Source organism: Bubalus kerabau, chromosome 1 (genome assembly GCF_029407905.1).
Source record: "Bubalus kerabau isolate K-KA32 ecotype Philippines breed swamp buffalo chromosome 1, PCC_UOA_SB_1v2, whole genome shotgun sequence".
Taxonomy (NCBI): domain Eukaryota; kingdom Metazoa; phylum Chordata; class Mammalia; order Artiodactyla; family Bovidae; genus Bubalus; species Bubalus kerabau.
Window position 1 is genome coordinate 364,783 of NC_073624.1, and position 14,642 is coordinate 379,424.

General features: G+C 52.6%; 1 protein-coding gene across 6 annotated transcripts in view; it reads right to left on the reverse strand.

The window, feature by feature from the left end:
• Nucleotides 1–14,642, reverse strand: part of PPP6R2 (protein phosphatase 6 regulatory subunit 2) — a 61,059-nt gene that overhangs the window by 24,245 nt on the left and 22,172 nt on the right. For all 6 annotated transcript variants that reach the window (XM_055558569.1, XM_055558409.1, XM_055558328.1 and 3 more), the window contains one exon: nt 7,271–7,513. In XM_055558569.1, coding sequence (XP_055414544.1) covers nt 7,271–7,497 — 227 coding nt within the window. In that variant the 5' untranslated portion in view covers nt 7,498–7,513. The remainder of the gene's footprint in view (nt 1–7,270; nt 7,514–14,642) is intronic.

Here is a 14,642-nt window from a genome sequence, read left to right on the forward strand (position 1 = left end):
TAGGAAGCAGCTCCACAAGCAAAAACCAAAATGGCTAGACCTCGCAATAGAATAAAAATGTGATTATTCTGTGACCAACCAGCATTTTTCACTAGAACCTCAACGTTTAATCATCCTTTCTGCTGGCTCCTTATACCCTCATCCTGACAACCTACATTTTCAGACTCCGTTTGTGTTTTCTATGGAGCCTCTTATGGCCTTCCGGCCTCTTCTCCGCCCTCCACTCTCCTGCCAGGCCTCTCACGCATGTCAGGTCGTCCTTCCCTCTCCACGCCCTGCTCACCCCACACAGCAACCAGCACAGACCCGGCCTGTTCCCAGACTGAAGAGGCCCCCGTACCACAGCTTACGCAGCACCAGGGCACGCGCTATGCGGGTCATGATTAAGAAGTGCTGTCTCACTGCATCTCACCGTTGACTACGCCGGCTGTCTTGCTGTCCACACTGTTAGCTGAACCCAGGGGAGGCAAGGCGTGAGTGGGGAGGCTGGAAGAAAGCTCAAGGAGCCGTAGGAACGGCGGACGCGTTTATTCCTTCCTGACTGGCACAGCCGCCGGAGCAGCAGACACACGGTGGTCTCTCCTCTTGCTGTTGCCCCAGTGGACAGTCGTGATGCAGCCGTAACGTAGCCATAACCTGGAGGCCAGGGCTTTTCAGGTGGAGCTTATGTATGTTTACTGAATACAAGTGGCCCGTGGCCAGGTGGGTGCCCCGTGCCGTGCATGTGCGGTAAGTGACCTCAGCTGCTACACAGCCGTGCATTTACAAACGTGGGGGACGGGCTGGGCTCAGAGAGCCTGACCACTGCCATTTTGGCTAATTGGCTACCTCCCTACAAATATATGTTAAAATGTATTATTCCTTTGATAAAAATGATCAGACAGAACACAGTCCTGATCCCAGCAGGTATCACCTCGTACCACTGTGTTCCCTGCCTGACCCTCTCACAGACACGGGCCGGACAGGCCTAGCCGACGCCCTGCGGCATCCAGAGCCCGCCACGCGGTGCAGTGACAAGGCCTGGTGCACACGCGGCACGGGACCTGCTGCGTAGCCTCAGGCACATGACTGAGTCTCTCTGAGCCTGAGCTGCCGCATCCAAACATGGGAGCTGAGAGTCCACCCTCCCCAAGGCTGTGCATAGAGCAGAGCCTGGCACACGGGCAGCCCTGGATCAAGGTCAGCCGCAGCGACCCTCCAGCTCCTGGAAGCCACCCAGAGGGCCACAAACTAAGGCGCTCACTGTGGGTTAAGAGGTTCCAGAGGAAACAGCTGATGGAGTGCACAGCCAACCAGGTGCAGAAGGGGCGAAGGCAGGGCCATCAGCATGGCTGTGGGACAGGTGCTTCTGTTATAACAGCCCAGGGGGCAGAGGCCCCACGGGGGCCCCAGACGATGCCTTCAAACTGTGGTGCTGGAGAAGACTCTAGAGAATCCTTGGAGAGCAAGGAGATCAAACCAGTGAATCTTAAAGGATATCAATCCTGAATATTCACTGGAGGGACTGACGATGAAGCTCCAACACTTTGGTCACCTGATGCGAAGAGCTGACTCACTGGAAAAGACCCTGATGCTGGGAAAGACTGAGGCAGGAGGACAAGGGGACGACAGAGGATGAGATGGTTGGATAGCATCATTGACTTGACATGAGTTTGAGCAAACTCCTGGAGATAGTGAAGGACAAGGAAGCCTAGCGTGCGGCAGTCCACAGGGCTGCAGAGAGTCAGACCCCACTGAGAGAGTGAGCAAGCACACACATACCTCCCCCAGGTTAGGAAGGGCAGGTTCAAACAGCAGCTGATGAGGGAAGCGCGGGACAGGCAAGAAACGATGGTGCAGCCCTGGGGCAGGGGCCTTAACGGTGTTCCCTCATTCAGTCGTTTCCTCCTCTTTGCGATCCCAAGGACATGCCACGCTTCCCTGTCCTTCATCTCCCGGAGTTGGCTCAAATTCATGTCCATTGAGTTGGTGATGCCATCGAACCATCTCATCCTCTGTCTTCCCCTTCTCGTTCTGCCTTCAATCTTTCCCAGCATCAGAGACTTTTCCAGTTAGTTGGCTCTTCCCATCAGGTGGCCAAAGTATTGAAGCTTCAGCTTTGGCGTCAGTCCTTCCAATGAATATTCAGTGTTCATTTCCTCCAGGATTGACTGGCTGGATTTCCTTGCAGTCCAAGGGACTCTCAAGAGTGTTCTCCAACACCACAGTTCAGAGACATCAATTCTGCAGCACTCAGCCTTTTTTACTGCCCAGCACACATAATTATACATGACTACCGGGAAAACCATAGCTTTGACTAGACGGACCTTTGCAGGCAAAGTAATGTCTCTGCTTTTTAATATGCTTTCTAGGTTGGTCACTGCTTTTCTTCAAGGAGCACGCATCTCCTGCTAAAGGGATACACACAACAATACCTTTGAGCTCTTCAGCAGAACTAAGCTCCCGCCCCACCCCCAGACTGATGACAGTAACTTTAGGCTGAGCCCAAGATTTCTGGAACTCTGCCCTGTTACCTCACCACCAACCAAAGAGAAGAAAGCACCACACCCCGCAGCCCTCACCTCAAATCTGCCTGTAAGCCTCTCCCCTAAAACTACTGGGGAGTTTGGGGCTTCGGGCACTGATGCCAAGCGGGCCCCTAGGTCTCCCAGGCAAGGGGGCCTTTTTGCCCCCATGTCCTTTAGACGAAGCATCAATTCTTGGCTCAGTGGTCAAGAATCTGCCTGCTGACACAAAAGACACAGGTTCAATTCCTGGGTTGGAAAGATCCCCTGGAGAAAAAAATGGCAACCCACTCCAGTATTCTTGCCTGGAAAATTCCATGGACAGAGGAGCCTGGTGGGCTCTAGTCCATGGGGTCCCAAAGAGTCGGACACGACTGAGTGCACGCACACAGCCTTCTTATAGACAAGACTGCAGCTTCCATGCCCTTCTTTGAGTTCCAAAAGGCAGAACAGTTACTAATCAGAGGAGCAGCAGCCAGGAAACCATGTGAAACAAGACTAAAGGGTCCAGAGAGACCCATAAAAGATTAGGAGACGACCACCAGAGGCCCTGCACACGAGACCCTGATCTTGTCAGCAACCCCACTCCTTAGAGACTGAAGAAGAAAGAATCAAGACTGTTTCAGCTCTGGTCCTTATCACAGACCCCTGCCTGACTACATAATCTCTCCCAACTCACCAGGAAGTGGGGGCACAGCCCCTGAGGCACTGGCCTATTCAGCGTTCCCCTTTTGCCTGGCAAAGTAATAAAGCCATTTCCCTGGTGGCTTAGACGGTAAAGAATCTGCCTGTAATGCAGGAGACCAGGTTTGATCCCTAGGTCGGGCAGATCCCCTGGAGAAGGGAATGGCTACCCACTGCAGTATTCTTGCCTGGAGAGTGCCATGGACAGAGGAGCCTGGTGGGCTATAGTGCATGGGGTCGCAAAGAGTCAGACACGACTGAGCGGGTAACACTGTCCCTTTCTTTTCCTTTTCCTCCACAACTCTGTCTTCATACTTCTGTTTGGCAATGGTGCATAGAGAGCCAACATTTTGGCAACAGCACAAGCCACCTATTCTTGCCCAGCCCCACAGTAAAACACATCTCTCTGCTCCAACCTCCGACGTTTCGGTCTGGCCTCACAGTGCTTCGCGCACAGGAGCCGTGCTCTGTGCACTCAGAGAGGCCTGGGTGCAAACAGTGGTCCCCAGACAGGCGGAGCGCTTGCTGCAATGAGACTCCCTGCTTCCGTTTGCTTTGTTTTGTATGTATTTATTACTAATTTCTCCCAAACTCTTTGCCTTTAAAGTTCTCCTGGATTATTGGTGCCACTTCTGAGATCCCCCTGTCCTGACCCAGGGGATAAAGTCCTGGGAAACTGCAGAGCAACAAAGTTAGAAAAGGCCCTAGGAGGCCCCTGAGGAAACTGGGGGCCTGTGGCATCAGACCTCTCAGCAGCAGGGCCGGAGTCAGGAAGAGAAGGCGTGAGTGAGCCGCGTGCACATCTCTGTGAACACAGGCCGCCCCGGCCCTGGGAGCCCCGCGGGGATCCTCTGTCAGAGCCGCCACCCTCAACGGCGAGCCGTGAGGGGACTCAGGATGGGAGTGCACAGGATGCGGCCAAGACAGCGGCAGGGCAGGTCAGAGGGGTGGCGCGTGAGCCCAGACCCCGCACCTTCCCAGGCACAGAGAGGCGCTCAACCCACAACGTGAGTCGTCTGGTCTTCTTTAATGAACAGCAATCGTCTGAAGTTCTGACTACTTGGTCTTTGTTGGAAAAACTCCTACACATCTTGGCTCCTCACTCACCTCTTCAGAGGTGTCCCTGAGTTATCGGGGAGTCCTCTCCCCAGGGTTTAAAGTCTTCAGAGAGTCCACCAAGTAAAATGTAATTCTCAGCTTTTAAGTTGTGCCTATTTTTTCAGTTGACAAAGACAACCCTAGAGTCTTCAAAACAGCAGGAGAACCATGTCCAGCCTGGACGTGACCCGGCAGAGCCAGCCCAAGGGAGAAGGGTGCACTCAGGAGGCTGTCAGAGAACAGAATTTGCCAGGGGCAGCAAGCGAAAGAGAGAAGAACGAAACCCAGGAACACAGGAGGTGGCCGCAGCAATTACTGGGTGAGGAAGCAGAGTCCAGGGCCGTCACGGTGGAGGCTCCTGGGGCCTCTGCACGCCTCTCTGTGGCCTGCCCGGCTGCTCCCCAGGCGCTCCCTGGGGCTCGACGTCCCCCTCTGTGCTGCCCTGCAGGGCGGGGTGGGGGTGCGGGGAGCCCTTCCTGGGCTGCTGGGCCCAGCCCTGCTCCCCACAAGCACGCAGGTCTGTGACTTGGGAAGAGGAAGGCCTCCTCCACCCATCGCCACACCACCGCGTCAGAAACAACAGTGTGAGCTTGGCATCCACCTGCGGACTCTTTCGTCTCATTTCTCAAATGGCCTAAAGCTTGGCAGGCAAATTGCACGGGAACCTTAAGAAAGAGCCAGAAGCATCCTCAGGAATCTCGGGCCAGCTCCCGGCCCCAGGCTGCTGCACAGGGCCCCAGGTGCATGGAGCTCCTCTGGCATTAGAGCAGCCGACCACTCAGGGTGGCCCCTGAGCCCCGCGGCTCAGAGGCACCCCTACATCCCGGACAGGTCTCTGCATAATCCAGCCTGCAGCCAGTGGGCTGACGCGGCCGTCAGGGCAGCCACGGGGGCAGCCGTCTTGAGGCTGAGATGAGGGGGCTCCTGCCCACCGCGCTCACGCCCAGCTCACCGGGCGCTGCCACACACCCCGAGGGCCACACGGAGTGGCTCAACAGAGACCCATGGCTCAGAGCGTGAAACAGGTCCAATCTGTACCCTCGGCACCTCTGAAAAATAATCCTGACCCCCCATCCTCTTCCAGCTACTACCTCATCCATCTACCCAGCCTATTTCTCTTTTCAAAAACTATATTTAATTTTAACTAAAAGCAAACTAATCTTTAATAAGCAAGTTAATTTTAAAATTAACTTTTAAATCAAAAAGGTTGTTCTTTTTTTAACAGGCGACATGCACACATGCTTTAACAACTCAGCATGACCAGGGTCCTGAGGAACAGCCTGCATCCCCACTCGCAGGCCACACTGCTGGGACGGCCACCACAGGCCACACTGCTGGGACGGCCACCACAGGCCACACTGCTGGGACGGCCACCACAGCCTCTTGGCACCTTCTCTACTATTCACCTCCATGTTTCCAAATAAAACACAAACACACATCTTCAGCAACTGCAGACATCACGAACTGACCTCCTGTGTGACGGCTGGGGCTCTCACACCAGCCGGCCCGTCCAGCCCAGCGCCCTCTCCCCGCCTCTATAAAATTAGACCACAGTTGTTAATTAAATCCCTATCTGGGGCTGCCCTTTCTGAATAAGCACGCAAACACCGGCCCGTCCGCTTACTTGTACGTGTCCCTGCCCAGAGCGGCAGGTCTCCTTGTTGCCTTGTTTGTGCTCGCCGACTGCCGATCTCCTCAAACTCGGACTGTAAAGCTCCCCCGGTCTCTACTGCCGCGCTGGGACCCTCTACCCAGAAGCACAACCAGCCAGCCGGCCCTTCTCCCCATCCCACTGCTGCCAGCGCCTGACAGGAGACCCTGCTCGGGCAGCAACAGGGCCCATTCGGGAGCAAAAGACTGAAAGGAACGGGGTCACTAGTGGCGACGCGGACATAAGACCAGGCACATCTCAGGAGGCGGCCCGACGGCCTCTGACCCGCCACACCGCGCCCCGGCTCCTCCACGAGCAAGCCCCTGCCTCTCCCTGGAGCACTCCAGTCAGACAGGTGTGCAGACCACAGCCCTACCGCACCCCCGCCCTCATCGGCTCATCTTGCTTTATTTGCCTCCTGAGTCAGCAAAAACATTCTACAGACGGTCAGAGAGTAACTGTTTTAGAGGGTCTATGCTGTCACAGACAACAGGTCATAGGTGTATCCAAAAAGACTTTACTGATGGACAATGAAATGTGAATTTTGCCATTTTCAGGTAAATATTTACAATTTTTTCATTTTTTTCTCAACCATTTAAAAATGTAAAACCATTCTCAGCTGGCAGGTCCTACAAAAACAGGATCTGACCTCAGGCCATAACTCCCTAGCCTGTTCTAAGACGTGGCAACACACGCCGACCCCAGTGGCACACATGAGCAGCTGAGGGCACCCTGTCTGCCCTGACTCCCCGTGCCACCAACCCCTGCTCCTGCACGTCCCAGAGTCTGAGTGGGACCCGAGAGGCACCCTCAGAGTCAGAGGCCAGTGCTGGGCCCTTCCCGCCCCCCGAGGCCCCGCCGTTCACACTCCTCTGTCCGCACCCAGCCCCGGTCCCAAGTCCCCACTCGGTGCCCTCTGTCATCACCTAAGGTCACAGCTCTGTCTTAACGTCACCAGTCGGGACAACTAAGGACACAGAATGCTTCCTCCAGGCAGAAGGCCCCACAGTCAGTGGCCACACGCCACCCATCGCTGGGGACTGGCCGCTTCACCAGGCCGGGCGCACACGTCCACCTGTCAGGGCTCAGCCTTTTTCCAGCATTTCCCCAAAATGCTTCAACACGCTGCACCGCTGCTCGCTACCACCCAGGGTGAGGCACCACACACAGGGATCCAGACCTTAAACATCACAGAGACAAAGCCCGCCGGTGGCCCTCCTCACACGTAGGGTGGGGTCAACGCTCAGGGTCAGCTGCTCCCTTCAAAAGCTCGGCCCCGGCCGTCCTCAAGCCCTGCCCGCTGCCCCCGAGCGCGGCCCGGCCCGGTACCCACTTGAAGCGGGCCCTCTCCTCCAGGTCCAGGGCCGGGTCCTGAGTCACGAGGCCCACCAGCTCCTCCATGCTCTGCCGCCGGCACAGGAAGTCCAGCAGCTTCCGGTTCTGGGCCTTGCACTCCTGCAGGATGTCTTCTCCGTCCATCAGCTCCCGCAGCGTCACGCCCTCCTTATCCAGCAGCTTGTCAACGTGCGACATGGCGCTCAAGTCAAACTTCCAGAACATGGTGCTGGCCACAGAGCTGCAAGCAGACAAGAGGGTCACTTCCCCCAGCCGGCGCACGCGGGCCTCAGCTACCCTGCAGCCGAGTCCCAAGTCCACGGTGGCCGGCCCGGGTTGCAGGGGGTGCCCCCATGGGCCGCCCCCGCCTCCTCCCCTCTCGCCGGAGCTCCTGCTCACGGCCCCTGGCCCGAGGCCGCATATGCCTGTCCCCGTGTCAGACAGCGGATACCCCTCCACCCAGAGAGTTCACGACTCACAAATCTCCTCCCAGTGTCCACCTCCCTCCTCAATCAACACTGCCCACCTGTTCCCAGATGTCTCCGAATCATGTACTTTTTAAATTTTCTGTACACTATCTTTGAAAAAACTTTCTGCTTGAGGAGAGACAGCCCCTCCTGTGCAGCCAACTCTTAGAGCAGCAAAGCGTTTCCGGGAGCACATCTCCAGCCTAAAGGCTGATCCCCCAGGCCCCACGCCCCTGCCCCGCCGTGGGCCCACAGGCCAGGAGACCCCTTCCTCTGCTTTCATCATCCCAGCGCCAGGGACCAGGGGCCAGGCAAGCAGAAGCCGCACACACAGCTTAAAGCCTGCCAAAATTATCCAAGCAAGCTGGGCCTAAGCAGCTCCCCCTGCCCAGCCTCGCCTTTCACGCGGAAACCCCACAGGGGCCACAGCCTCAGCCCCTCTCTCCTGCCTCTTCTGCCTCCTGACCCCCGGGCTTCCCTACTCGCCCCGCTGAGGTCGGGGCCGCCCGCCTCCAGGACCCAGGAGGGCAACAAGCTTTGCTCTCCTGTCTCTCCACCGCTGCCCCCACCTCCCTGCCCCTGTCCCGTCCCCTTGCTGGGTGGCCAGGGCTGCCCCTGAAGCCCCTCCTCCACCTGCACACCGAGGCTCTACACTCCCCACCTCGGGCTTCTCGCCCAGCAGCCCTCAGGCCACAGCCCCACCCCGTCTCCAGGTCTGGCTCTCTGTGCCTGGAGTATACAACATGTGACCACTCAGCAAGTCCCTGTGGCAGTCTGTGAGCCTAGGCTGGTTTGCAGCAAAGTTTTCCGTGTTGGATACAAAATGAAAAACCTAAGCCTGTACTTTTTAAAAATTCATCAATTATTTATTTTTGCGTTGCTGCACTGGGTCTCGGTTGCCTTTCTCTAGTTGCGGCCTCAAGCCTCTTCTCTCTGCGGTGGCTTCCCTTGCTGCGGAGCACGGGCCGCTGTGCACAGTCTAGAGTGCGGGCTCAGCGATTGTGTTAGGTTCAGCTGCTCTTCACATGTGGGATATTCCTGGACCAGGGATCACAGCTGTGTCGATCTGCACTGGCAGGTGGATTCTTAGCCACTGTACCACTAGGGAAGTCCTCAAAGTCTGTATCTTTAACCAAGTTAAACCTGTATTTTGAGATTATGAATCTTTTCAGTGTTAAATCACTATTTACAAAATCATGATGACAGATGGGGGATTTATCTGATCTAATATTTTTATTCGGAAGAGTAAAGGACTCCCCACATGACAGGAAGCCCTAGTTTGTGTGTGTGAAGCCCACCTCTCAGAACCCCATGACACCAGCCCCTCAGCTGTCCAGCCATGCCCTCCACAGCCTCTTGTCTTTGCTGCATTAAACTCCCTTTCCCGAAACAGACATCTCCATGCTCCTCTCACGTCGGCGTCAAAGCCTGTCTGGCCCCAAAGGCCACCACTCGCCAGGGCGCTGTCCCCAGTGTGCCTCCAGGCCCTCTGGGGACTCCCCGCTGCCGCCCAGCTCCACCCTTGTCACAAGTACGCCATGTGTCTCCCGACACAGGCTGCACTCGGCCCCTACCCTCCTCACACGCTCCTGTGCTCAGGCCCTTCACTGGCGAAAATCCCCCCTGCCCGCCAGACGCAGACGCAAGGCACTTGAACACTCAGGGCAGGGGCTCCACAAGTCAACCCACACTCAATTTCCATCCAGGTCCTAACATCTTCTTTATTTCTCTTGTGAGGAGTGCAGATGGGTATCTGCGGTGTTAGTGACAGATTCTAGGGGACCAGAAAAAACGACTGCTAGACGGGCCTTCAGGACAAGACTGCTGCCCCCACACATCAGGCGCCCTCTCTCCTGAAGCCCTACAGAATGGCCTGTGCACGTGGATAGCACACAATCCAGGGAGGCAGACCCCCGCCTAACCAGGGCTTTTTACCCAAACAAGAACTTGCCGAGCAGCGCAACCAGAGGTGGTCTCTCTGCGTCCTGTTCTCAGCCAGAGTGGCCGAGCGTCCCACACTAACACAGCACGCCGTTCCCCTAGTTCACACTGGCCACATCCTGCAAGTCCTTGTACTGTCCACATATCTGTATCTGCACGCTTACAGTGTTTCTTTTCTAAACAGCACACAATTGATATGGTCTTGCTTTGTTATTCTGTTATTCTTTGCCTTTTAATTAAAGTACTTAGATTATTTAATGTAACATGGTTGGGTTTAAGTAATTTGAAAAAAATATAACACACTTTTATGACAAAACTAAAGCCTCTTAATGAACTAGAAATAGAAGGGAACCTCCTGCACTTGGTGAAGGAGCCACAGAACACCTGCAGCTACCAGCACGCTTAATGCGCTGAAAAGACCGCATGTTTTCCTCCTAAGACTGGAATAAGAAACTGAGCACGTCTATTCTAGATCCTATTCAAGATCTACTTCTTTCCAAGGTAGTCCTAGAAGACAAGGGAAAAAAACACATACAGGTTAAAAAAGAATAAGTAAAACTGTCCTTACTCTCAGATGACATGACTGTATACGCAGAAATGCCTAAGAAATCTGCATGGAAAAGAGCTACTGGAATTAACGAGTGAACCTAGCTAACTTACCAGTGACAAGGTCAACATCCAAAAAGGAACTGTACCTCAATATACTAGCAATAAAAAATTTTTAACTTCTGCTGTGCTGTGCTTAGTTGCTCAGTCGTGTCCGACTCTTTGCAACCCTGTGGACTGTAGCCCGCCAGGCTCCTCAGTCCATGGGGTTCTCCAGGCAAGAACACTGGAGTGGGTTGCCACGCCCTCCTCCAGGGGATCTCCCCAACCCAGGGATGGAACCCATGTCTCCTGCACTGCAGACCGATTCTTCACCAGCTGGGCCACTAGGGAAGACCATGTTAAGACATGGGTTTTTCTTAAACTGGTTTACGGATTCAATGCAATCCCAAATAAATTCTAGCAGATTTTTAAAAATAGAAATGGACAAGTTGCTACTAAAATGCATATGGGAAAAAACCCAGGAGAACCAAAGCAATTTTGAAAAGAAAGAACAAAATTGGAGTGCTAACACCGCCTGATTTTAAGGCTTCCTATAAAGTGCGATTACGCAGGAGAGTGTGGTTCTAGTGGTTCAGCAGAACAAGAGAGAGAGGGAGACCCACGCGGCGACGTGCACCAAGTGCCACAGCAATGTAACGGGGAAAGGGTGATCCTTGTTAACAAACAGCTCTGGAAAGTTGAGTATCTGTATATAAATCAGACCTCAACCCTTACCTCACATCATACACGGATCACAGACTTAACCATAAACACTAACACTAAAATCTTTAGAAGAAAACTTAAGAATAAAATATTTGTAAACTTGTGATAGATAAGACACAAGGAAAAACAAACTATTATTATTATTATTTATTTATTTATTTTTGCTCAAAAACAGAAGACACGCTTACAGAAGGAATCGAATGCTGGGCTGCAATCACGGGCATCTTCAGGAAACAGCAGCAGTGCTCCCGGGCAGCGCGAGCACACGCGGAGACGGGAAAGAAGCGGAGGCCCAGGAGGGCCTCAGGCGGACGGAGCAGAAGACCCGTAAGCCTCCTCTCCAAACCCCAGAAAGAGAAATCTTTTTCCAAGAAGGAGCTGGTTGGCACTGATCTTGAAGAGACAGCTGGCACTGTAAGTCTTCCCAAAAGGAAGAACTCCTTCCCCAAAGGCGAACCAGACAGTGACCCTGAAGAGTCAGGAAACAAGAGTGATCCCGAGAAAAAGAGGAAATTCTCTCCCAAAGAGAAGCCACTCAGCAGTGGGCCTGAAGAGGCTGCCACAGCAAGAGCTGTGGCTGCAAGAAAAAGAAAAAGCTCTGAGAGCCATCCCAGGAAAATCAGAGCAGACGTCTCCCTAATGGGCCATAACTTGAAGAGAGAAGTTTCCAACCCACCCCTACAGCCCAATAAAAATAAAAACATCTGATAAACAGGACTATATCAAAATTGAAAACTTCCTGCTCTTTAAATGATACCATTAAGAAAATACAGATAAATCACAGAAAGGGAGAAAGTATTTGCTCTCTATATCTGATAAAGCATTCTTTTTTAAAAATATAGTTTTATTTGTTTTCATTTTTGGCTGTGCTGGGTCTTCACTGCTACGCAGCTTTTCTCTACTTGTGGAGAGCAGGGGTGTGCAGGCTTCCCACCGCGGGGGCCCCGCTCGTTGCAGAGCAGGGGCTCTAGGGCACTGGGCTCAGCGCTGCGGGTCCAGGGCTCTGCAGTCTGGCGCATCCGCTGCGGTGCACGGGCTGAGTTACTCCGCAGCAGTGGGCTCTTCCCAGATAAGGGATAGAACCCATGTCTCCCGGAGTAGCAAGCAAATTCTATATCACTGAGCCACAAGTCTCTAACAAAGCATTCCTAACGAGTTAACATGAAGAACTTTTATAAAGCAATAATATAAAAAAATACTCAACTAAAAACATGGACAGGGACTTCCCTGGTGGTCCAGTGGTTAAGACTCTGTGCTCACAACGCAGGGGGCCTGGGTTTGATCCCTGAACAGGGAGCTAGATCCCACATACTGCAACTAAGGGTTCACACGCTGCAACTAAGACTAATAAAAATATTTTTTTTAAAAATGGACAGAAGATCTGAACACTTTGCAAAAAAAGATATAAAAATAGCCAATAAGCACATGGAAAACTATCACCGTTGTTATCAGGAAACGTACGCTAAGGGGCACCACTCCAACAGCTGAGATTAAAATGCTGTCAACAGCGCGGTCCATGCGGATGCGGGGCAGAAACCCCCACACTGTGAGCAGGACTGTAAAATGGCATGACCACCCTGCAGAACTCTTTGCCAGTTTCTTATAAAGTTAAGCATACACTTACCATGTGACCCAGCAATTCCAATCCCAGGTATTAACTTTAGAGAAATGCAATCATAAATCCAAACAAAGACGCCTTGTAAACGAAGGTTCACAAATGCCTTATTCATAATAGCCAAACACTGGAAGCAGCCCAAATACCCACCGACAGATGAGAGATAAGTGATGCCATTCCTACAACGGAAGACTACTCAGCAGAGAGGAGCAAGCACCTCTGTGAGAACAGATGAAGCTAAAAACCCTGGTGAGTAAAGAAGCTGGACACGAAAAAGCAAAGCTAAATCATTCCATTTATATGCAACTTTAAGCACAGCAAACTGAACCCATGGTGCCAAGGAGACGAGTGGCTGCTCAGGGTCACAGGCTACAGGCGAGAGCGACAAGACGGAGCTGTGGGGGCGATGTCAAAACACTCTGCATCTTGACCGTGGCGGTGTATTTATTAAAATTCACAGAACTACAAACATAAAATGGGTCCACTTACTGTATGTAAATTATACCTCATATAATATTTTTATCATTCTTTTTTTTTTTGGCTGCACAGCACGGCACGCAGAATCTTAGTTTCCTGACCAAGGATCAAACCAGCGTCCCCTACAGTAGAAATATGGAGTCCTAACCAATGGAGCACCAAGGAAATCCCTCAATATTATGTTTTTGTAATATTATTACATAATGGTTTTGTAATATTCTTTTTTTTGGTATTATTCTTAACAGTGGTTAAGAACCTCTTACACTATTGGTGGGAATGCAAACTAGTACAGCCACTAAGGAGAACAGTGTGGAGATGCCTTAAAAATCTGGAAACAGAACTGCCATATGACCCAGCAATCCCACTGCTGGGCATACACACCGAGGAAACCAGAATTGAAAGAGACACGTGTACCCCAATGTTCATCCCAGCACTGTTTATAATAGCCAGGACATGGAAGCCACCTAGATGTCCATCAGCAGATGAATGGATAAGAGAGCTGTGGTACACATACACCATGGAGTATTACTCAGCCATTAAAAAGAATGCATTTGAATCAGTTCTAATGAGGTGGATGAAACTGGAGCCTATTATACAGAGTGAAGTAAGCCAGAAAGAAAAACACCAATACAGTATACTGATGCATATATATGGAATTTAGAAAGATGGTAACGACAACCCTGGATGCGAGACAGCAAAAGCGACACTGATGTATAGAACAGTCTTTTGGACTCTGTGGGAGAGGGAGAGGGTGGGAAGATTTGGGAGAATGGCATTGGAACATGTATAATACCATATGTGAAATGAATCGCCAGTCCAGGTTCCATGCATGATACAGGAAGCTTAGGGCTGGTGCACTGGGATGACCCAGAGGGATGGGATGGGATGGGGAGGGAGGTGGGAGGGGGGTTCAGGATGGGGAACACGTGTACACCCGTGGCGGATTCTTGTCAATGTATGGCAAAACCAATACAATATTGTAAAGTAATTAGCCTCCAATTAAAATAAATACATTTATATTAAAAAAAGGGGGGGGGGAGACCCTGCCTGACAATATAGAAGATACAGGTTCAATCCCTGATCTGGGAAGATCCCACATGTTGCGGGGCAACTAAGCCAGTGCACAACTACTGAGCCCACGTGCCGCGTGAAGGAAGCCCCGCACCCGGAGCCCAGTCACGGCACGAGAAGCCACCGTGAGCACGGAGCACCGCAAGCAGAGAGCCGCCCCCGCTCGCACCGCCCAGAGAAAGGCCGGGCGCAGCCACGAGCAGACACAGCACTGCACGCAACAGTCACAGAGGTCAAGAAACCGTTAAAAAAAAGACTTAAGGCTAAATGCTGCTGCTAAGTCGCTTCAGTCATGTCTGACTCTGTGCGACCCCAGAGATGGTAGCCCACCAGGCTCCCCCGTCCCTGGGATTCTCCAGGCAAAGAACACTGGAGTAGGTTGCCATTTCCTTCTCCAGTGCATGAAAGTGAAAAGTGAAAGTGAAGTCGCTCAGTCGTGTCGGACCCTCAGCGACCCCATGGACTGCAGCCTACCAGGCTCCTCCGTC